This window comes from Lacerta agilis, chromosome 5 (genome assembly GCF_009819535.1).
Source record: "Lacerta agilis isolate rLacAgi1 chromosome 5, rLacAgi1.pri, whole genome shotgun sequence".
Taxonomy (NCBI): Eukaryota; Metazoa; Chordata; class Lepidosauria; order Squamata; family Lacertidae; genus Lacerta; species Lacerta agilis.
Window position 1 is genome coordinate 48,225,033 of NC_046316.1, and position 24,085 is coordinate 48,249,117.

Here is a 24,085-nt window from a genome sequence, read left to right on the forward strand (position 1 = left end):
GAAAATAAGGTCCAAATGTCCTAATGTTGGCTAGTTTTCAAAACAACACTCTTAATCACACAGAAATTTTAAAAACTTCATATTTGCTTTCCCCCCCTGCTAATCAGTTTTTTTTGTGAGATTTCCCATGATGGATTTTTTTTAAATAAAAAAAACAGAACAATATAATAGGAACAGGTAGGAGAAGGAATGAAACACATCTGTACTAAGGCATGATCTTCCATGAGATCTGCCCATATAAGAAAAGAGAAGAAAACTAAAATGGTTAACAGAAAAGAGGAGAGAACAAAATGTGCCATGCTCAGGTTTGATCATGGAAAGCATGCTACAACTTGTAGAAAAAGGTCTAAATTTGCCAAAGCCACATGCTAATTTAGAAGGTGAAAATATATGCCCAGAGGTTCCTTCCTTCTCTCAAATATGGTGACAAACCATTACTGTGGAGTCGATATCTACACAGAAAACTTGTTCCTTTTGAAGTGATTCTTGAAAAATCGTGGCTTGAGAGCTGCAGCCCTGGTCCAGACCTAGTGGTATGCATAGTGGGGGAGAGTGAGAAGGAATGGTAACTGAATAGAGGAATTCTTAGACTTCTGTGTGAGACCAGACTAGAAAATATAATAGAGCTTTAAATAAAAACTGTGAAACATGACTGAAGTGACAATGGTAGGACAAATGTTAAATGGATTACAGCACTAAATGAACTTATCTTCTAATTTCTGGAGCAGAAGAACAGGAAGGAAGAAGCTAGAATGCTCAGTGCCTCTCCACTATCCCTGTTGCTGAAAGCCTTTTAAATATGTCAGTTGCCTGTTCCAGCCCCAAGACTCACGATGCCACTTTTCTGGGTTATACCACAGCAGGAGATGAGACACATGTTCAGAGCATGCATCCTTGTTTACAACGCTCAGCAATGGATTGACAATGACAAAATTATTCTGCTGCTATAAGGCAAGACAAGAATATTCCTCTGTCAAACTTGCATAACTTCAGCAATGATTCAGGCTGAACAGCCTTGTATCTAAGATTATCCATGGATTCCTATTAATATTCAGTGAACTAATCCTTTGGTTATGGACTCTCTTATATATCCCTTCATGGAATGAATGGCCTAACTCCTTCAACTTGAAGACTTCAAGTTTTGGTCTCAAAAGGAATCCTTGTCTTCTCACACGGCTCACAGCAGTTAGATCAGCAGATTTTACCTCATGAAAAGGGATATTTAAGCATACCATTTGCTGGAGCTATTTCAATCACATTTTTTTTCTGCAAATCTACAATACGGCAACATACTGCAGTAGATAGGCCCCTTCTGCTCAGGATATATTGTGTGATCCCCTCCCCCCACCAATGTAAACCCAATATGTGCTAGTTCCGAATGTTCACTCTGAATGTTCATTCAGACCAGGGCTCTGAAGATTGCCAATTGTGTCAAATGACGGAAGAGGCAGCAAGCATTAAAAAAAAGAAAAGAAGAAAAGAAAAACAGTTCTGAAGTACTGAGCTAGGCCTTTCCTCCTTTTCTTTAAACGAACATGAGAACTTTCACAATATCTTGAAACTGTACTGAGCAATTACCTCTTCAAATGGCATCGCTTCTAACTTTATGAGCAAAACAACCCCAGCTATTACAGGGGTGAAAAAACAAAGTGACACCACTAACTGAACAAAGCTTTTTATCACTTGACAAGGGTTTTCCTACAGGCTTGGGTGGGTGGGGAAGCATTAGGCAGCATTTACAGGCAAGAATGTTTGTGGCCTCATTCAACTTGTTTGTGGCCTTGTTCAATAAATTTCTTAGTAGTTATTCTAGTATTAATGGAATCAACCCAAGAATTTCCAATACTGGACCTTTTAATTGCTTCAACAGCTATACACTAATGCATCAACCATTCATAACAACACTGAGTGCCTCACACATACATAATGCAAACAGTGTGTCAAAACAAATGCTTTTTGCAGGTTCCAACCTTTTCAGCCTCCAAAAGCAGGCACAAATGAGAATTCTAGTAAATGTTGCCTTGATTGTGCAGTTCAGTCAATAAAAATACAAAAAGGACGAGCAAGCCAACAATTCCAAACTTTTGACCTATTTGCCTTCAATATAGCTTTTGCCTCCTGTCTTATTCGAAGTGTTTGCTCAAAACAGAACAGCTTATCTCAGCGGAGGGTTTTCTTGGAAACTTTTACTTTGAGAAACTGCTTTTCTCCCTTTTCATAAAGCTCAACATAAAGTAAATATTGATAGCAGGCATGGGATTTGATGCACAGATTTGCCGGGGAATAGAAAGTTACTGGAGTCCCAGCTGTGCTCTATTAAAATAAGTGGATGGTGCCCTTCAAGTCTGTGGATTGCAGCTGAGTAGCAAAAGTGCCCTTGCTCCTTCCCTTACAGCACTCAGGTAAGGCAGTTTAGGTAGGGAGGCCTCCCAGTCACTCTCAAAGACAAGCTAATATGGCTTTCCAGACCTTCAAACTCAGGCCCATTGGCTTCCTGGCATGTTGAGAGGAAATGTGTTTGATGCATGTGCGCACAGTTGTGCATCAATCAGATGTGTGTAAATTGGTCATCACCTGTACAGCAAATTAAAACTAGTTAAAACTAAAACAGCGTAATCAAATATGGTAAAATCAAAGTGTTTTAAGTTTAAAATGCTTACAGTCCTTTAAAGCCTAGGAAAACAGATGTTTTAGCATGGCACCTAAATGATTGTAATGAGGAGAACATCTTCAGGTAGGTTATTCCTAAGTCAAGCAGCCATCTCTTATAATATGTGCCATGCAAACATTATGATTATGCTAACATTATTATTATTATTATTATTATTATTAGTAGTAGTAGTAGTAGTAGTGCTGGAGGAGACTCTTGAGAGTCCCATGGACTGCAAAAAGATCAAACTTATCCATCCTTAAAGAAATCAGCCCTGAGTGCTCACTGGAAGGGCAGATCCTGAAGTTGAGGCTCCAGTACTTTAGCCACCTCATGAGAAGAGAAGACTCCCTGGAAAAGACCCTGATGTTGGGAAAGATGGAGGGCACAAGGAGAAGGGGACGACAGAGGATGAGATGGTTGGACAGTGTTCTCGAAGCGACTGGCATGAGTTTGGCCAAACTGCGGGAGGCAGTGGAGGACAGGGGTCCTGGCGTGCTCTGGTCCATGGGGTCACGAAGAGTCGGACACGACTGAACGACTGAACAACAACAACAAAGTAGAAGTAATAAGTAGCAGCAGCATGTACACCCCACCCCTAACAATTACTGTACATTCCTGGCCCTGCAAAACTACCGTAATGACCATTTCCAACCTCTAGCAACCTCATTTTAAAATTATTTTGTTGCTGGCACATGGTTAAGTGGGTTGCAGTTAGCTGGCTAGTGGACCATATGCAGTGAAAGCAAGGCATGTTGACACTTGGTCATGTTGTCTCCATCCTTTACAAACCTGTTTCTGGGCAAGGGTACTAAGACCAGCTTCAGGAAGAAAAAGGTTTACCAGTTCAGCCTTTCCCCATTATGAAGTCATATAACTCACAGTGTCAGATAATGGGGCTATAGTACAATTTAGAGTGGAGTCGTCCCCTCTTCCTGTCCAGTGATTTCACTATGAAGGGAAACAACTTCCTGTCTAATCAAGGACTTTATATCACTGATTCTTTCAGGGATAGAGATGCTATCTCATATGTAATAACTGAAATATTTATTTAGCTCTACCCCATGTAATAGGACAGTGTGCATATTCCGAGGATGTGTTCAGAAATGCCTGCAGTACTGATGCTGTACGATTATGAAACAGCCCTTTGTTCTCAGAAATTCATGATGGATATCTATAACTCTTTTTGTTGTGGAGATAAGATCAGCCTTGTCTCACTAACTGCCATTTCAAAGGAAGATTCACAGTAGTTTGACTTTTGATCTGTGAGGCAACTAGCTCGACCACCTGCATGAGATACGAGCTGTTACTGAGCTTGCTTTGTACCATCTTATGAACACAGCAGGCATTTTAAACAAGAAACAAGTTGATATGTGAATGCACCAATTTACAGAGCAAATGTTCAATCAAAAATATAGGCTCCTTTAATAGTCAAGCATGTAACATGTATATTTTGTTTACTGATTATATCATTAAATAGAAAAGATGGCCAAAGGTCTTCACCCTCCTGCATAAAGTGTAATAGTTTGTGCTAAAAAGGACTGATGTGAATAATCATGTACAACGGCAGGATTGGTATTTTAAACTGTTCATCAAGTATTCACTCTGAAAGGCCACTTATTGGAGGACTCGTTTGCTTAAGGCTACGTACAAATGATCTAACTTTATAAATACCCCAACATATATGGCATTTAGTTTTTAAAGCTATACTGGGGGGAAAAACAGTAAGGAAAAGTATAATGCATACAGAAAGTATGATGCATTAAGAAATAGATGGGATTCTCTCAGGATCAGAATGCCAGTACTCATGTTTTGATAAAAGTGCCGTGAATGACAGCACAAAATGGCTGCTACTGGCAGAAAAAGAGAGGTGATGATACTCCATATGGGTGAGTACTTTCACAAAAAACTTTGTATGGATGAGTACTGTGCAGTGTTCTAGGGTTTTTCCTGACACTACAGAGTGAATTTGGGGGGTGACATGGGGGGCATATGGGGGCAGGAGAGGGGGAAAGCTCTGTTGTACTAGTGAGAGACCTTGCATCGGTGGCAGGTTAGTTGAATCTGGTCCTTAATGTTTAAATCAGGGATGGGGAACCTCAAGACTGGGAGCCACATATGGTCTTCCAGGTCCATCTATCTGGCCCTCAGATCTCCCCCTAGGTCAGGCTCTCTCTACCAAGGCCGTACTCCTTGCCTGGCATAGCAGCAAAAAAGAAAAAGAAAAAAGAGTTCACTTTGCCTTTCATCCTTGAAGCCTTTCCCAAATGTGATCACAAGTTTGTTTGTTTTTAAATGTAACTTTCAGTCCAGTGCTTGATTAGTCTTAAATTAGTCATCTGTCCACATGCATCCTTATCCAGACCAAAATGCAAGTTCTGAAATGGTAGACTATGTCTACAGAGACATAGATTACTGGTCTAATCATATCCAGCTAAAGTTAGATATATTGCAGCCCTTCTTCCAAGACATTTAGCAAGACATTACATATAATTCGTGGTTGATTTGGTTTGGCAAAACTTAATGAAGACATTGCAATTGATTGCTCTTCAGCTCAGTTTAAAATCACCATGTAAAGCACTAACTATTGGACAAATCCTGCTATGCTGAAATTCCTTCTTCAACTTGCAAACAATTTTTAGCACCTATTTCCACATATTTATGAAGCATGCAGATGTGCTTTAGGATGTTCATTTCTACTTCGGCATATTGCTGTGCATTTTGACATGCTGAGGCTGCAAACTGCAATCTTCTTGAAGGCTCTAACCTTTTAATGATACTAAGCATGTCTCAATGAACAGTGCAACCACAGGGGTTAGAGGATATTTAACCCAGTGTGATGTATCACATTCTTTCTACATGTTGTCTGAATGAACTAGCACAGGGAAGTATCCACTGGGAACCTATTCTTTTTGTAGGAACATAACTGTGATTTGGATAATGGTATTTCCAGCTGTACAGATGGTCAAGGTTGATGGAGGAGGGCAAATAATTCCAGACAATATAGAAAGGAAAAATAATGAAAACAAGTATATTGTACACTCTTAGAACAATGTAAAAACAGCAGACGAAGAGATGTACTTAGATCATAAACACAGAAAAACAAAACTTCAGAAATAAACCAAGCATTCTGTCCAAAGAAACATCAGGTTTCGCACCTTGTTATAAATGTAATATGAATTCAGCAGAATCACTAAATAGCTATTCACATATACCTTATTTTTTTTAAAAAATCTAACACTACAGGTTTGTTTATTTGAAAGCACTTATAAGGTTTGAATTGAAAGAAGTGTGATTGAATGTTATGGGGCATTCCTTCCTCTTCTCTCTCTGTCAGAAAGATACAGTTGAGAACAGCAAATGATAGGCTGCAAGGGGCACAACAGAGGGAAAAGGAATCAGCAGAATTCACAGGGGCCGTCTTATATGACCTTAAGTTCCTTTTTATTCCTGCAAGGAAGGCACCTTTAGAACTATCCCTCAAGTTGCAATTATCACTGTATGAACATGACAGCCTAACACAGTCCAGTGCTAAGATCCTACCTGAGGTCCACTATCAATGCCCAGAAATCTGCAAAATGTGCAGATAAAGCTGGCACTGCTATTTCACACATATTTGTGTTGCTGTTTTTAAAGCCTGCACCTAAGTGTTTTGAAGTATGCACCAAAAATTGTAATTGATGAATGAACACTATTTGGAACAAACATACACCTTCACTATGTCAAGGCTCCCATCCCAAATGGCTCTTATGTGTAAGAAATAAAGCTTTATTCAAGGCTTACAATGGTACGGCCAGGCTATGGGTACGGATTGCCAAAGGCATAGCTAGAGAATCTGAGAGCATCATTCGGCGTCTGAGACAAGATGAAAGCTACTAAATATGTCTCAGCAAACAGTCATGCCCCTCACACCAGTTTCTAAAGGCAAGACTTAGCATGTTCACTGTTTTGCCCTGCAAGATAGGTGCCCTTGGAGGTGAATGTTTCTCTGAGGGGTATGAATGTGTTACCAACAGTGGAGGTGGTGCTGAGTTCTTGGCCAAGGGGTGGGGGTCAGCTCTTCTGGATCCTTCTCTTCTAGGTGTCCAGCCTCCCCTCCTGGTTAGTCAATGCCCTCCCCATGAATGGAGCAGGATAGGGAGCCAGACAGGCCCTCTGGGGCTTCTCCCCACTGATGGTGGTCTCTGTGTGCTCCACCTCTTCCTCATCCTTCAGCAACTGCCACCCCAGCCCCAATCCAGTCATAACACACAATACAGTTCATCTGGCACCTTCACTATACACTTTCATCATATGCTGAAGGTGCACAACTTTTCTCTGTCCTTTGCCACCTGAAATGTATGTTTTCAGGACCCACCTCATCCCTGTGACTGTAATTTGTCTTAAGCAATTTTTAATATTAAATCTTTAGTTGTCATAATCTGCCCTGATGGTGAAAGCCAGTTAAGTGTATGAAAACACAGTCTCAAACCTCGATGTGCAACCATAAAATGTAAGGAACTGTGCTCAATTACTGTACATTAAAACTATCTTGTCTGTTTTGTATATCAAAAGGAGGCAAAGTTATTTGTTCCACTTTACAAAACTACCGTACTTTATGTTTTACAAAATAGTATTTTCTTTAACATTTTAAAAATAATTTTATGACTTTAAAGAAGAAATGTGAGATCCAGTATATGAGATGCATTTTTAAAGAAATTCATCCTCTTAAATGCAATTGATATATTCCTTTATCCCCAAGATAACTATATTCTTTTATTTGAACTTTATCAAAGGTTTACTTGTTGGAATGACCAATAATGAAATATGTTTACCCTTAGGAACTGTACTGACATTGCATTTAAGTTTTCCAGATGTTTTGTCCATCACTTCAGAAAAAGAAAATACAATATTTTTCCTAACTGCAGCATAATTTTTCTATTTTTTTCTAATTATAGCACAAATATTCAAATTTTTATGCTGAAAAACTTCTGATCTTTTAAATAGTTAATGTATTGTTTTTGATGCCTCTTCCTAAATAATTTCCCAACAGAAATGTTCCTGTTTTGTCAAAACTTTTTTTAAATAGAATATCATGTTTTCTGTGTTTATTTGTAACCCCAATAACTGTCTCTGCCGCACGTGTGTGTGTGTGTGTGTGTGTGTGTGTGTGTGTGTGTAAAAAGAAAAGTAAAAATAACAGTGAAGGAGAAAAGCTAAGTATATGTAAAAATAAAAATAAAAAATGGTTGGAAGCCTAGACAGGAATGGAACTCATTCCAATCACTGGCAATAAGGATTTTAACCAACTAGACTGCTGGATAAAGCAGGCTTTATTCTTGCATATATTAGTGGTTGTTATGAAGGTGTTGGCAAATCACCCAATTTATCACCAGAGTGTTGAATGTACATTGCCCTATTTTCATCAGCCAGAGCTCCAAGCCCTATCCTGTTTAAAATTAAATTTGAAAAGGGGTCTTTTTATACAGGCAAATGCATTCATCAGTCTCCTAACACCTCATGTGTAACAATTTTCAAGATTAATTTTTTCAAAAGCTAGGGGTATTTCCAAAGTGGGATGCTCTGCTATGGGGAAACATCATTTAGCTGAGATTGTAGTTGCTTTTCATCTTGCTCCTTGGACTCTGCAAATTCTCCTAAATAAAGTTAGTTGAGAACATAAGCCATTGGGCATATTAGGGGGTGTAATGATATACACTTAACAAACATAAAGCTTTGTTTTCTTTTATTATCTACTCCTTGGAAACTAACTGAACATATTAAGTTCTTTTTATGATTACTGAATGGAAATTTGATGGGTTCCCACAAAATATGGATTTAATCCGATATTATATTTTCTGATGGTCTTTCATAACCGTAAATGGGGGTTGGAGATTGAGGAAATAAATTTAAATGTGATGGTTTCAGAATTTCTTACCAGGTAGAATTTTATTAACTTGAGTAGGAGACTTTTGTAAATGTTGTTGAGCCTTATATTAACTATTTTGTATTTTACTGTATTACATTTTGGAAAGATGTCAAAATTCTCATTATGTAACAGTAACAGTAACAGTGGGTTGAAAAAAATTATTACTCCCAAAGCCCTGAAGAGTTGACTTTATTCTACCAATTGGCCTTGGTAGGAAGCTATGACAACAAAAATAATAATAAAAATGGTCATATAATAATAATTGATAGGTCTTGTAACCCATGGAGTATAGAGATATGGCAGCACACTTCCCTTCCATGCAACTACAGAAACAAGATCAGGACTCTCTAGAGCACATTTTGATCTTAAAAAATAGGAATGGAAAGAAAATTATATTGTTTAAAATGATGCAGTGCCAAATATGTATAGGTACATAATATATTATTGCTCAAACTCAACAGGATAGACTTAGCCTTTCTCCAAATACCTAAATGATTACCAAATGATGTGTTGTGACTTCAGCAGAGGGTCACAAGGAGACTGAGGATGTGTCCTAAACTGGATGGCTATATTAGCAACTGGCATGCACAGATTAGGTGATGATTGCCCACAACTGTTTTATCTAGTGCATATTGATGCACCACACACATAAACATGGAAAAAATAATAATGCAAAGTTATAATACAAAGCTTTATAACACAACCTTCCCAAAAAACCCAAGCCTGTTTTCAAGCAAGCTCCTTTTAAAAACTTATTCTTGTCAGTTTCACAGCGGGTTTTGCGGACAGAGGGAAAGAAGTAATTGCTGAGATATGGAATTTCAGGACAGAAGGTAAATCCCAAACAAAGGCAACATGCTTTTGATAAATCTTTCAGTAATTAGAATGGAAAATCACTGCAGAATATCATGCCTTAACCTGCATATGCCTTTAAAGAAAACAGCAGATTCAATATGCGGCAAGGAAGTGTTCTCCACTTTAACCTAGTGACATTATTTTCACATAGTAATTAGATGGAATAAAGCCACTCTATTCAGCAATTAAATGCTTATTTGCATGGTATCTGGAAATGAGCAATATCAAGAAAACCAAACTCTCTGATAATTATTGTTTCCCAGAAATTGTACTTGATCTAGATCTTTGCTGAAAGTTATTTTTATCCCTTCTGGCTTGCTTTCTGAACAATTCTCATTTGAAACTGCTGACTCTTGAAAATTGCTACTCAACTTTTTCCTTACATATGTAAAACAAATGTAAATTACTCCCTGAATTTACCTGTCCAGGATAGGGAATTATTTTTCTGGAATGTCACCAAGCACTCCACTTTTAATATAAAACATGTGAACCCAAGGAAAGAAACATGCAAATCTACAGGACGTCGCACCAATCATTCATTTGCTGAATTGAAACATTAGTTTCTCTATATCCTGATGGGTAAATCTTCCTAAGTGTGTGTTTGGGGGAGGGATGTGTAAGAAAAAGAAAAGCAATGCCCCTCTCAAATACAAAAACAGACACACAATACATGTCCTTTTAAACATATGACTACATAATTCATTTGTCTGAGAACAAATGATTATTTCACAAAGGCCACTTTTTTATTTGGCTTACAGAACACTTATAAACTAGGAAGTCTAACTGTTACTCCAAAGCACACAGCAATGTCAAAGGTTATACTGTGTTTCTGTTTCACCCTCAGTAAATTACTTGCAAATGTATTCAAACACAATATGATATTTTATTTTACTGAAAATAACAGACTGCACTCGCCTGAAATAAAAACTGAGGTACATCAAGCATAAACATGGGGAAGAAATACATTGGTTTAGAAACCCATAAATCCTTATTTGAATCTGCCAACCTGAAAGCGAAGTAAAGCCTGAAAAAACTATTTTTCTTAAATGCTATGTCTGATTAAGCCATACTATTAAATGACAGCTGAACTTTAACATTAATATGATATTATTTAAATAACTGCATGACTTTTTTTACACTAAAAATGATGAATGATTTTTGGACAGCTCAATTGACATAAAGCAAGGAAACCCTTTAATGAGATTTGACAAAATGGAGACATATGCAGAATATTCGTTACAGCTCATGTCGCAGGGCCCTTCCTGGGGAGGATATAGGTTTGGTCATGGAGTTTTTATTATTATTATTTTGATTGTCTACAGGCGCTGAACCATCTCTTTCAATTGCTGCCTCCTTTCTCTATGGATTTTGAATTTAGCTGGTGTCATTTACATATTACTCTTAATCAGAAAATTTTGTATGCTACGGTTCAGAGTCTGAATTGTGAGAAGTTTGTGAAATGGAAGCAAGAGGTGCTGTTATCTTACCCTTTGTCAGCTGGATATACAAGGAAGGGGGGGAAAGCAAAACAAACCCAAGCTATTTTCATGAGGAGATTAAGGACTGGTGTATAGTTTAAATCACTTCACATGCAGCCATTTCCACATGGGAAGTTGCTCATGTGCAGTAATTTGCCATATGGATCAGGCAATTTTTCTCCATGTCACAGCAGACCTTTGTCCATTTGTGGGAGCATGAAAACAACCAACTGATCTGCATGGCAAGCAGCTGCATGCAAATAGCTTAAAGCAGCCTCCCCCAACCTGGTGCCCTCCACTTGTTGTGGACTACAGCTTCCTTAATCTTTGCCACTGGCCATCTCTCATGGTACAAAAAGTTTGCACATACGACGCCAACAATTTCTCAGTGTCAAACATGTTGTCCATCCAGCCTCTCCTTCATAAAAGCTTGACTAATGTCCAAAAAAGGGAAGTTGAAAATGCTTCCTCTTGTGTGGTTTTTCAAGTAATCATACTAAATAAAGATCTGACAGATCCAACTGATAAGAACCCTGCTAAAAGTTATCCTTGGAATTGAACGAAATAATTATTTAGGTCCCTGCGTTTTGGAGGGGTGGGTCCATGGACTGTAATAAAGATTGTTGCTGTTGTTGGAGGGGTGGGTGATTCTAACTAATGGAAGAAACATGCGTATTGGATTTTCCTCACACGTCATACACAGATATGGTGGGATCTCCTATCACATAACAGGGCCCTGCACGTGTATATATGTGCAGAGCTGCAAGCAGCATCTCAGGACATTAACGTAAATAGGAAGTCTCCTGATCAAGTCTGCCTTTCCTTGCTCAGTCAGGGCATGGGAGTTTTAAGCCTGTTTCCTTGATCTAGTGTAATGGGGACAGCTAGAGAGGTGTGCACAGACATCCTGATCCATGCGATGGGCTAGCGCAGACCTGTCGACCGCGATCTACAGGTAGCTCACTGGGGCGCTCTCTGTTCATTGTGGTCGATTGCGGACTCTATATAAAGGGGCATGGCGTGCTGACATTTATTTGCTCCCCATCAGTGGCAGAGAGGGGAAAGATGGTGGGTGGCCATTCGTGTACAGGTGGCTGTTGTGCTGCATGCTATTATCAGCACTGTAGTATTGGCTGAGCATATTTTTTGAACCCCCCCCCCCAAAAAAAGCTCAGTGGAACTGCCCTTAGCAAAACTACACCAAGCTGGCTGATTTCCAAACAATTCAAAATTATGACAAGCATCAATAGATTTTATCTAAATTACAATTTATATGAAGGAAGCAAGAAAAAGAGAGAGGGTCCCTACCTTGCCCTTACCTTCGTAACATTCCTGTAAGGATCCTTGAACTCTTGCCCAAGTTTGCATCTGTTTCTCTGAGCTGTGAGGGAAAATGTTGTAAGATTGTATATAATCCAATAGGTAGAGAGACCTTTGTGATTTTTTTTTTTTAAAGGAAGCAATCTATTTACATGTTAATGAAATAGGTTGGTGCTTCAAACTTCACATTTTCCAAAAACAATGGAGTTTCAAGAGAGTAGTGTGTGTGTGGGTATTGTTTTTGCTTCTTACTGTAGTATGCATTTTTGTGTTTTTATACTGTAAACTGCCCTGTGATCTTCGGATGCAGGGTGGTATAGAAATTTAAAATTTTAAAAAATAAAATCTTTCTGAGCTAGTGGGCACATCTGAGTAAGTGTTGTGGATGTCAGTCACAAAAATGGCTGCCATGGTGTGTGTGACATAACACAAATAGGCTGCCACATCTCAAAGAACAGAACATGGGACAGGGCCACAAAAAGGTGCCAGCATGCCTTTCCCCATCAATGTGAAAAAGGGAACTACAGTAACAGCTATGCTTGCTTGCTCGCTTACTGAGAGAAGTTATTTCCACCATGTAGGAATCTGTTTTATATCTAGTTAGACCATCTAGCTCAGTATTGTCAACAGTGGCTGGCAGTAGCTCTCTGGGGCTTCACACCTGAATCCTTCTCACACCTGTCTGGTGAACCAGGAACCTACAGTGGGACCTTATCAATAAACATATTTTTTTAAAAAAAAATGTAAGAAGAGAAGCTACAGCAGAACAAACACTATGGATTCAGAAGGCCCCAGGTAAACCCAGAGTTGAAAGGATCTCAGATAGCATGGCTGGGAAAGAACACTACCTGAAAACTTGGATTTATATAGTTGAATGCAGCATGGTCTGATAAGGGAGGCATGAAACATTTGAGAACTTCCATCTTTATCCAGCTTTGTAGAAAGAGCAGTAATACTCACTCCCTTCCTCAAAATATTCATAATAAACTTATTCTGGTGATAATCCTAAATACATGTGGAGCGTCAAATTGTTTCTCATTATCAAACTTACTCTTTCTCGAGCACGCTGAATCTTCTCTCTGTCATGGCTGAGGTTTTCCAATATGTCCTGGCCAATCTGTTCTGCATGGAGAAAATAAAAAAGGGGGTGGGAACGTCACAAACCATGAAGAATAGAGAATATCACGTTAAACGGCAAGGAAAGGATAAAATCTGGCAAATACTTTACGAAACATAAGTCTCCAAATGTGATAATCAGGGTTGTATTCAACCAACTTTTACTCAGAGTAGACTCATTAAGATTAGTCAGTGTTGTTAATTTCAATGGGTCTTCTCTGAGTATGTTAGTTGAATAAAATCCTAAAAACAATCTTAAACCACAGAAATGAAAATCATGCAGTCCGTATAACATCGAAAACCGATGCAGAACTGATATACTGTATTGGGCAAAACACATATCACAGTAGTCAGGATCCCAAATGTCATGGATGAAATTCTGCATAAACATAGGTTTTGTTGTTGTTTTTTTAGCTCCCCCTTCTGGCAACAGGCCCTACACACGGAAAGCATCCATGAAGCTGGAGCTTCCCCACAGGAGTAGCACCCTCCAAGGTGTGAGAGCTGATATCCAGTAAAAAAGAAAATATCCATTGTCTCACATGATCACTTACGGGTCACTATGGACCGCACCCATTTGATGGGAGACGGGATTATTCCAGTAACAGCATACTACAGCCATTTATATCTACTGAACTTATACATCAAAACTACTTTTGGTAGTTTTTGATAGTTTTGGTAATCCAGCCCCGCAAAGGAAATGATGAGGTGTGCATAGATGCATATTACCAAGATTGTTCTTTTAGCTATTATTAGTTAAATTGACATATTTCACCTTAACATCGTATATATTTTATAAGTTACTGGAGTTTATATTTTGGTAGCAGTCCCTGATAGAATAATATAAATTTCTTTCTTTCTGGCTTGATGCTCTTAATTTTTAGCTGCATATATAATGCCTCCCAGAGGTGAAAGGTGGTACAATATATGCTACAAGGACAGATTACAGTATATAGATGGAAGAACAGTATAAATATTTCTGAAACTCTTTAATCTTTTGTACCATTATTGTGTTAGTCTATTGTTTGTGCAAATGAGCATTAATATTTGAAGACATATCTATTCCTCATCCCCTTTCATTGTCTTATATGACATAAACCAATACTGAATCATTTGAAGCTCAAGATTAAGCTGAAAAAAGGAAAGAAATTTCAGTGAATATGAGTCAATTCAATTTCCTTCTGGTTTTGTTGTTGTTTGTACTTGCCACAAGCTTTCAAGGCTATACATCTAATAGATATTATTCTTCAACCTACCCAGATTCAAAGCAATGGGTGGTATTCAACTAAGGTTTACTCTGAAATGAGGGAACATGACTAAATTAGGTCTATTGCTTTCAATAGGTCTTCTCTGAGTAAAACTCAGTTGAGTACCACACTATGAAATCTCACTTGTATACAATGCAAACCAATCCTTAAAACAGGGGAAAGAAACCCTTTCCTTTAAAAAAGTAAATAAAAATGCTGAAGTGTGATGTTTTGCAAACAGAGCTAATTCACATTTTTTAAAATAAATATACTTTGCCAATTGGCATCAAGTTTATTGTCCACTGATCAAGACAACAGTGTCATCAACCAAGAGTAGAATGCTGTCAGCTTTGACAAATAGTGTATTTTCCTCTCATTGCCAATGACTGAAGATATCAATAAATAAAGGATGGAGACCATGTCAGTTGGAATACCAGAAAATGAATTGCTGATATGTCACTTAGGGCCAATACTTTCAGCCATGAATTTCAACCTGGCAGAAAACTCAAAGAACTGAAATAGCTGCATTGCCTCCTAGCAAACATATACAACTAAAGAGAAGGCTCAGTATTTTATGAAGAGAATACAGCTAGTAGTAACCATTTCTGCCCAAAGGTGTTAAGAGCTTTAAACACCTTTGGGATGAAATGGTTACTACGGTACTAGCTACCATTATATCCTCATCCAAAAACTGCCGGGGTTCGGTGCTGGAGCTCCTCGTGCGTAAGCTTAAGCTGCCCACGCACGAGGTACCAGTAACGGGGGGAAAGCGGCCAGCGTTCCACGTGCTTATGAGCACGGGCGCCGGCCAAGTCTCACAATCTGAAGGAAGCTGAGTAAGACGGAAAATGACTCCGAAGGTGTGTGAGTTCTTGAATGCCTTCTAACTAAAATAATGCCTCGAAAACTAATGGATGCCTCGAAAGCTAATGGATGCCTCGAAAACCAATGGATGCCCTGAATCTGAACCAGGAAAACCAAACCTAGGGCGTTATCTAAGTTTTGGTTAAAATCAATAAAAAAAATCTTTAGACCTTTTCCCCTTATCCCCGAAGGACGACAGACACCGAGTATATTTTTAGTGGCTTTGGCAAAACCCGCGTAGGCTCGTTTCTTGCCCTAAGCTAAGTTTCCCTAAGCTCTCAGTCCCTGCGCGCCCAATCTTCCACGATACTAAACTAAATAATACTAAACCGAAATATCTTCCGCAAATCTAGCCCTAGGCTAAACCTAAAAGCCTAACTAAAGCTAAACCGAATATCTTCCGCGAACTAAACCTAACTAAAAGAAAAAACCCATCCAACCCATCCAGCCCGCTCCCAAAACCCTTAAACTAAACTTGACCTAACTGAAAGAACTAAAGAAAAACGCACCCAAGCGGTGAGCCTCAGCCTTTTATTTGGGAACAGATGTGACATCACGATTGACACCCCAACCAATAAAACCACTGTTGCTGCCCTCCAAAAAGGCGGGAAGCAGGGTTAACGCTCATTGATAACTTTGAAACATTACCGGGACTATAAATTAAAGGCGGATTAATCTTATTGGCAAACCGACTGTTCATTCTTACTTTCACTTTCGCTTTTACACATAAGGATACCAAAAGTAGTTCTCAATAACCATTAAAATAAACAATTAACCACGGATCTTTTAACGGATCCACGCAGTGTATTCCGACAAAAAACAAATTCAGAGATGCAACCAAAGTAAACCAAAGTTAAATTAACAGTGTGCTAATTATACAGCACTTGAAACACAGGCTTAAATCCAAAGTTTGGGCAATAGAGGTTTGGAGGTCTCCTTCCTTCTGCAGTTCTTTGAAAATCCGCTCCATTGGGTTTCTCTGATATAGTAGCACTATGGTGCAGGAGGCTGCAGCCAAAGATAGAGGGTGGATGGGATTCAGCAGAAATCAACAACTCTCTTCTCACAGCAAATTCCTTTCAATCACAGTTTCATGGAATTTCATTTTAGAAAAAAATTATAACTACAAAAAGCAACACTCATAAAATACTAAAACACCATTAAAGGAATAAAGAAACTCACTGATTACAATCCCTAAACTATCCTGTATATGCCTATGGGGCAACAACAGTAAAACAGCCTAAGGAGAAGCTCACTAACTATTGAAAGATGGGATCCATGTTTCATATAAACGAGAAAGAGAGATCATAGTCGGGGGGGGGGGGATATAGACATCTGTCCTTGATTGGAATTTGATGAGAAGCCTCAAGGGCTTTCCCACAGGAAATAAAAGGAAACCAGGATGCCATAACATCATTTGCTTGCTGTACTTGCTGAATTAGTTTGTACATAATCATCATCTCTCAAATTTTATCAATCAACCACTGTTTACATGGTTGCTTACATTGAGACTTCTAGTTTTGTACTATGTACGACAATGTATACAACTGCTTAAAAATATATTTATGCAGGAATCCAGGGTCGTCAGGTCCAAAATGATGAAGCAGCACAGGAATCACCATCATGATGCTCTCCAAACGTTGGACTGAGATTCTTATAATTCCTGTTCATTGGTTATTTTGGAAGGAACTGATGGGAATTTATTTCCTTACATTTATATCCCACCTTTCTTCTATCGTGGAACCCAAGGAAACATACACTTGGTCCCTAATCAGTCATCTATCCAGGCACTGAACAGATGCAGACCTGCTTAGCTTTAGCAGGTGGCAGTCTCCTATGCCTTCAGTGCAACCTATGGGAGCTGTAATCCAACAGCATCTGGAGGGCATCATGTTGGCTAACCCTGATTTGCTACCTGCAGTCGAATTTGAATAAATGTCTGGCAGTAAACAGCCATCTTCCAGAACTCCAGCAATGATCCTTCTAATCATTCAAACAGCATTTGGGAGATAAACCGTAATATTCTAGTCTAGAACCCTTGGCCTCAATTATTCCATTTGGCGAAAGGTGCAATGCCTAAAACTCATTTTTATTTAAAATGTGCATGCTGGTATATTTATTTGCATCCAAAGATTGAGATTAGATTCTCTAAAGAATTTGAAATAATTTAGCCCCATAAATAGTATTGGTAGTTGGGAACTTTGGAGCAGGTTTACAAAATGCATGGTGAACATTTAGAGTTCAGGCCAAAATTCAGAGAGCTGTAGAATAGAATAGTGCTTATGATTAAAGTAGCTGAACAGCTACATCCTCTCCCCACCACTAGATCACACACCATTTTTCATGCAGCATGGTGACATGCTGTAAAAAACAAAAACAAAAGAAAAATAAAGAAGACACACTGGGCATAGCAAACCCTTTACAAAATCCAGACTTATCTTGTAAACTCTAGGGGCATTTAGAAACAAATGAAAGCATTTGTTTATCATAATGAGTCCTAATACAGAAAGGCTCCATCCACCTATTACTTCACTATAATTAAACAATGATATAATTAAACATTGCTGTGCCGAATTCCAAAAAGGGACTAAGATTTTATTGTAATAAGATACATAAAATATCCAGAATTGCAAAGTTCAAATACTTTCACAGCCACCAGTATAATTTATGTGCTGCCTGAAAAAAAGCATGAACATTCAACAGACAAATTATCTCATTCTTGAGTTACGCTGCAATGAAATGATAACACATCAGCAAGTGTAAATTTATCATCTAGCACAAGCCTTAGAGGGACAATGAATCAAGCTTCCTAAAATCCAGAATTGTCTTGTCTTCATATTGTTAGATAACTTGGGAAGTTGAACAGCTAAGCAAAGAGTGCTATACTAAATGTAATACTGAAATAGTTTAGGGTTATAAGAATGAGCCCCAGCAAGACATAGGCTCACATGCCTTCCCCATCTCTTTTCTTTTCTGATGTGGTTATTGGACGCTTTCACATTAGATTAACTAGAGCTTGAGGCCTTTCTACATTTACCATTTATGGTTGCTGTCCAATCCTAAAAAAATTAAGGGTGAATTTGTAGTTGACTGTCTGCACTTTTGGTACATCCACAATATAGAAAATTTGCACCTTTGGTACATCCTCAATATTGAAAATTTACTGAGATAGAGACTGAGTATCCTTTCCACAATGCACAATCCTACATTGCACAATTTACTACATTTATACTCTCAGTTGCATACTACTCCTGGATTAAATGATTTTATTTTCAAAGAATAGTTAGGTAGATGAGAAACAAATTCTTAGAATTCTTCTACATAATTTCTGACAAGAAAGCAATGGACTGGATCCAGAGGTTGCCTTTGTTCAGCACAAGGAGTTCTTATATCAGAGGACACCCCTTCTCCTCTGTCAGAGTAACAGAAGCTTTGTTACTAAACCAGTGTCGCAAAACATGGCAGAAAAAGGTTTTATAGCTATGCTATGTCAACATCACAAGCAAATGAAATGTCTGCTCAGATGCATAGAATCAGGATTTAAGAGTCTCAGGGATAGCTCAATTGGTAGAGCATGAGACTCTTAATCTCAGAGTCATGGGTTTGAGTTCCACATTAGGCAAAAGATTCCTGCATTGCAGGAAGTTGGACTAGATGAGCCTCGTGGTCCCTTCTAACTCAACAATTTGAAGATTCGAAGAAGTAATGCAACATGGTTAAGCTTTGAGGGTTTAATTTTTTTTTTAAAGTGGTATATGCATTTTATGAAATAAATAAAAGTCAGTCTCACAGTAGGTCTTTTTCTCTCTAGTAACTTTCTTTAGTCTGATTGAATCTTTGTCACTGGGTATTATAACATTTTTATTTGCAATGAGAATAAGACAGCAAAGGATAGAAACAGATGTTTTATAAGATCTATCTATTCAGGTGACAAATTAATAAGAAACGAGTTAAAACATTTGAGCGACTTATACTTGCAAGTTAAGTAAAGGGCCTTTTTTGTCAATGAGATTTTGTCTTTCAGCTGAAATTAAACTACTCTATTGTAGGAGGCTAAATTTGGTAACAGATGAAATTTTTAAAAAGCTGATCACATCAGTGAGAGATTAGAAGGGTGGGGGTAAAAGAGGGAGTGGTGCTTTTAGGAAAGGACTGAATGTAAAGTATTACTGAAGTGACAACTTGGATTTATAGGCTTGGGAATACACAGTTTGAAGCAAAAAAGTTCAGGTTTGAGCCAAATTATTAGGTTTCTGACAACAGCAAGTTAATGAAAGGAAGTGCTGACATATCTTAAGTGTTGGGGCACAAGTGAAACTGCTGTAATTTATAGCTTTTCAGTTGACATATTTAGATATGGAAACTAGTGCTAACAGATAGAAGTATTTAGATCATAAGGTTCTTAGATGACATGGCTAAAAAGAATAATAGTTAATGACTACATGCCAATACACAGAAAGCTGTAGAATGTTGAGTAAAATAGTTGTTATCATAACTCAAAAAACTTTACTATTGAGCTTGTGCAATAAGGAAGCAGTTGAGAAACTGCACAAAATAAAACAGATATGTGGTGGGTTTCCAAAATGGAGCATATTATCCACCATTCATTGCACAGAAAATGACAGCTTAACAACATTCAACACAAAATGAATTACATGGCTGTGCTAAAAGCTTCAATTACAGAATAGGTTAAAATGTAGGACTGAAAGCAGCTAATGCTTTTATCTTAAATTACAAAAATGAAGAAATCCAGTGTTGTGTTGGACTAGGATTTCAGAAACCAGGAAACAAATTCTCACTCAACCATGAAGCCCACTGATGGGCCAGTCACAGACTTTAAGCCTTGGTTATTGTGAGGATAAACTGGGGAGCTGGAAAGCCATGTATGTCACCTTGAGCTCTTTGGAGGAAAGGTGGGATAGAAATGTATCAATCAATCAATCAATCATAGAATTGTAGAGTTGGAAGGGACTCCAAGGATCACTTAGTCCAACCCCTGAAATACAGAAATCTTTTGTCAAACAATCCTGAGATTAAGAGTATCAGGCTCTACCAACTGAGCAATACATACTGAGTGATACACCTGTGTTTCCCACCCCCCTCTCCACACCCACATTATTTAGTAACCATTGTCATGCTCCAGTCTGGACCACAGCCAGTCATGTGGATACTTCAAACTATAAGGACACTCAGCACCAGCTACCAACAGGAATGTTCAAATTAGAGCTACACAGTACATACATGTGCTAACCATTATAGCTGCTACATTGAAAAACCATCATGCATATACTGTATGATTTGCAATAACCTACCCTGGAAACTGCAATTTGTAGATAATCCCAAGGCTATGTCCAAACCTCATGGTGGGGCAAGTGTGGTGAATCTATTAACCTAGGGGTAGGGAACCTGTGGCTCTCCAGGTGTTACTGGACTACAACTCCCATTATCCCTGGCTATTAGCCATCCTTACTGTGTAGAGGATCAACTGTTCCCCACTCCTGATTTAACCGGGCAGAAGAATCAGTAACTGTTGCTCTCAGTCTAAAACCAGTGCAGGAAGATGAACATTAAAGCATTCAGTTGATGTTCTTCAACTGTTCACTCCTGGAGTAGTCCCACTGACAACAATTTAAGGAAAGCTATTTCAGAGGCTTAGGGGAAACAAGCTAAGTTAGGAAGTTGGAACAATATATAAGCTTATTTGGATGTTCATCAGTAGGCTATCAGTCACTAAAATTGGCTAAAATCTGCACAGTTTGCATTCCATGTCAGTCACACATGAACTATTCATTCCTTTCCAATCTCAATTTCCTTTATATAAATATGGCAACAGTGATTATGTCTTTCCCACATGTTTTTCTGCTCCAGATGGTGCCAACACATTTGCGTTAGGGCATAACTCAAATTAGGGTACCGGTAGTTTGGCTATGCGTCTCTCTCTCTCTCTCTCTCTCTCTCTCTCTTTCTCTCTCTCTCTCAGAGAACCAGCTTGGACAGACAAGTGGACTAATAAAATTTGTAAATAAATACACAAGGCTGATCATCTTGAGAAACGTTTACAATTCTGCAGTTATCCTCTCTCTGCTCTCTATTCAGAGGTTCTAAAAGAGTGGGAATTTGAAAAGGAGTAGCAGCAGTTGGTAATAATGGCTCGGTGACTGTAGTGTCGTTAATAACTGGAGGCAAGAATCAGGTACAACATCTCTTTAATTCAGAAACAGGGAAGAGCTCCAGGGATGGAGAAAACTAGGGTTTATATATTAACAGGCCTCTAGTAGGGAGAAGATACATTTTGGCGGGAACCAATGGCACATCTTCCCTCCCGTGGAAACCAATCCAGCAGAGGATCCAAATCCTGCTCCCTGAATCAGCAAATGATTGCTGTTCCCGCTGTAACTTGTACATTCAAATAAGGTCTGTAATACACACAATACACTATATTAAACATCTTGACTGTGTTATTGCTTAATACACAACAGTGACAAGAGAGGACTCACTAAGAGCCAGGGGGAAGCTCATGGAAGGGATCTTGCCCAAGGACCTACAAAACCTGGAGCTCCTTTGTGCCCTACTCCAAGCAGCACTAACCCCCAAAGCCCACATACTTCCAAAGGTACTTGACCACCACTGGGTCTATTCAAGTACCCAACAATCCAAACTGCACAAAGTTTTAACTTTAGGAAACTACACTTAGGTGTCTGATTAGACAGTCAAAAATGTAGGGAAAGATAGGTAAGTGCTATTTCTGTTTTATTCTACAGTGTTTCAAGGTAGTAAAGAGAACTTTGTGACAAAACATTCATGCTTTAGAAAGATATGCAAAATGGGAAAGGGCAGCACATCCCTGTTGCACCTGTACTCATACTAAATAACAATAAACAAAAGTTATTGAAATTGAGAGCAATAAAGAGGGGGGAAAGTATAATTGAGGCTTCAAATCAGCAACCACAAACAACGACATTTATCCAATAAGAATGAGAGCTGCATCAAACATGATACTTATAGAAAATATGCTAAAGTTTTCTTAAGACCAGAGGACCCGGGGAAAAAACACACCACAGCACAGGTTAACTGCTCAGAAACCTAGGAGCTGGCTTCAATGCCACTCATTCTTTGAATATGAATTAGCACTGGGTAATCACAGCATATTTATGAGGCCTTTTGCCTGGTCCTCCTCTCCTGTGAATGCTGTATTATTCATTGCATGTGCCCTGACCTCAACGCGCTCCTGTTCTGACAAATCATACTTGATTAAGACAAATCTTTATTAGTTAGCTAGTCAACTTCCCCATTTATCATTTACAAATCCCATTCTCCTTTTCGGATACAGTAGAAGTGACTGAGACCATTTTTCTCCTGTACAAAAACAAAATGCTTGTTACAACCAATAAGTGCAAACAGAAGCCTAGGAATCAGTAATAGATGATAAAACATCAATTTAATGGGTATAAATTACAAACACTGCAAGTCAACAGAACAGCATGTTTCTGTTGTCCTGAGAAAAATGATAATTAGCCAATCCTTTCACTAGCTTCGATTTCTTCCTTCCAGAATGAACTCTTGCTTGAAAACAAAATGTCACGTATAAAAAATGTATTGCAAAGTTGGAGACACAGAGTTCTAAGGTTAAAAAAAGAGAGAAAACAAAATGCGGAAGACTGCTGAGTAAAGAGATTGTTCAAGGTTCTTAGCACACATAAAAAAGATGTCTTAAAAGTGGAAACATAAAAGAATGAAAATGAATTCAAAATTATTCATGAGCCTTCAGCACTGTATGAAAATGTAATACTTCTTCCTAAAAAAGTACTTTGTGTAAAAAAAAAAATCAACAGGGTGTTGTTTATTTCAGAAGTAAATTTACAGTAAAACAGGGGGAAGTTTTTTTTTTATAATCGGGATTAATATTTAGACCTGATCATGATTTTTAATTATGCTTATACCTGAATTATGCAGTATACCTGAAGGAGCGTCTCCACTCCCAACGCTTAGCATGGACACTGAGGTCCTCCTCCGAGGGTCTTCTGCTGGTTCCCTCACTGCAAGAAGCAAAGTTACAGGGAACCAGGCAGAAGGCCTTCTTGGTAGTGGTGCCCTCCCCGTGGAACGTCCTCCTTTCAGATGTCAAGGAGATAAAGAACTACACAACATTTAGAAAACATCTGAAGGCTGCCCTGTATTGGGAGGTTTTTTAATGCTTGTTTTTATTTTGTTTTTAGATAAACTGTAAGCTACCCAGGGAGGCTGGGGAAACCCAGCCAGATGGGCGGGGTATAAAAAAAATATTATTATTATGACTCCTCTTCCATTCATATTTTGACTACCTTTGACAATTATTTGTATATTTATCACTTCAGCATCAATACCATCCCTACAGTTTAATTATGCAGCACTGAAAATGATCAGACTCACTGATATTCAAAAGCCTTTGACCATAGAGGCAAAGAATAGCCATTGTGGAATCGTACCCATTGATAACCTCATCCTCTATGTATTTGTTCAATCCTCTTTTAGTGTTTTCTAAGATGGTGGCTACCACCGCCTCCTGTGAGAGCGAATTTCATACTTTAACCATGAACCACATTTAAAAAGTATTTTCTTTTATCTAGGGTTGCCATATTCCCCAAAGTGAAAATCCAGACAAAGTTGT

The 24,085-nt window shown here is 38.5% G+C and overlaps 1 protein-coding gene across 4 annotated transcripts in view; it reads right to left on the reverse strand.

Moving 5' to 3' along the window:
* Positions 1-24,085, reverse strand: part of VTI1A (vesicle transport through interaction with t-SNAREs 1A) — a 235,080-nt gene that overhangs the window by 69,855 nt on the left and 141,140 nt on the right. For 2 of the 4 annotated variants that reach the window (XM_033149686.1, XM_033149685.1), the window contains 2 exons: positions 13,263-13,333; positions 12,211-12,272 (listed from right to left, as the gene is read on the reverse strand). In XM_033149686.1, coding sequence (XP_033005577.1) covers positions 12,211-12,272; positions 13,263-13,333 — 133 coding nt within the window. Of the gene's footprint in view, positions 1-12,199; positions 12,273-13,262; positions 13,334-24,085 lie in introns of all 4 variants that reach the window. The other 2 variants (XM_033149688.1, XM_033149687.1) reach the window with 1 other exon arrangement.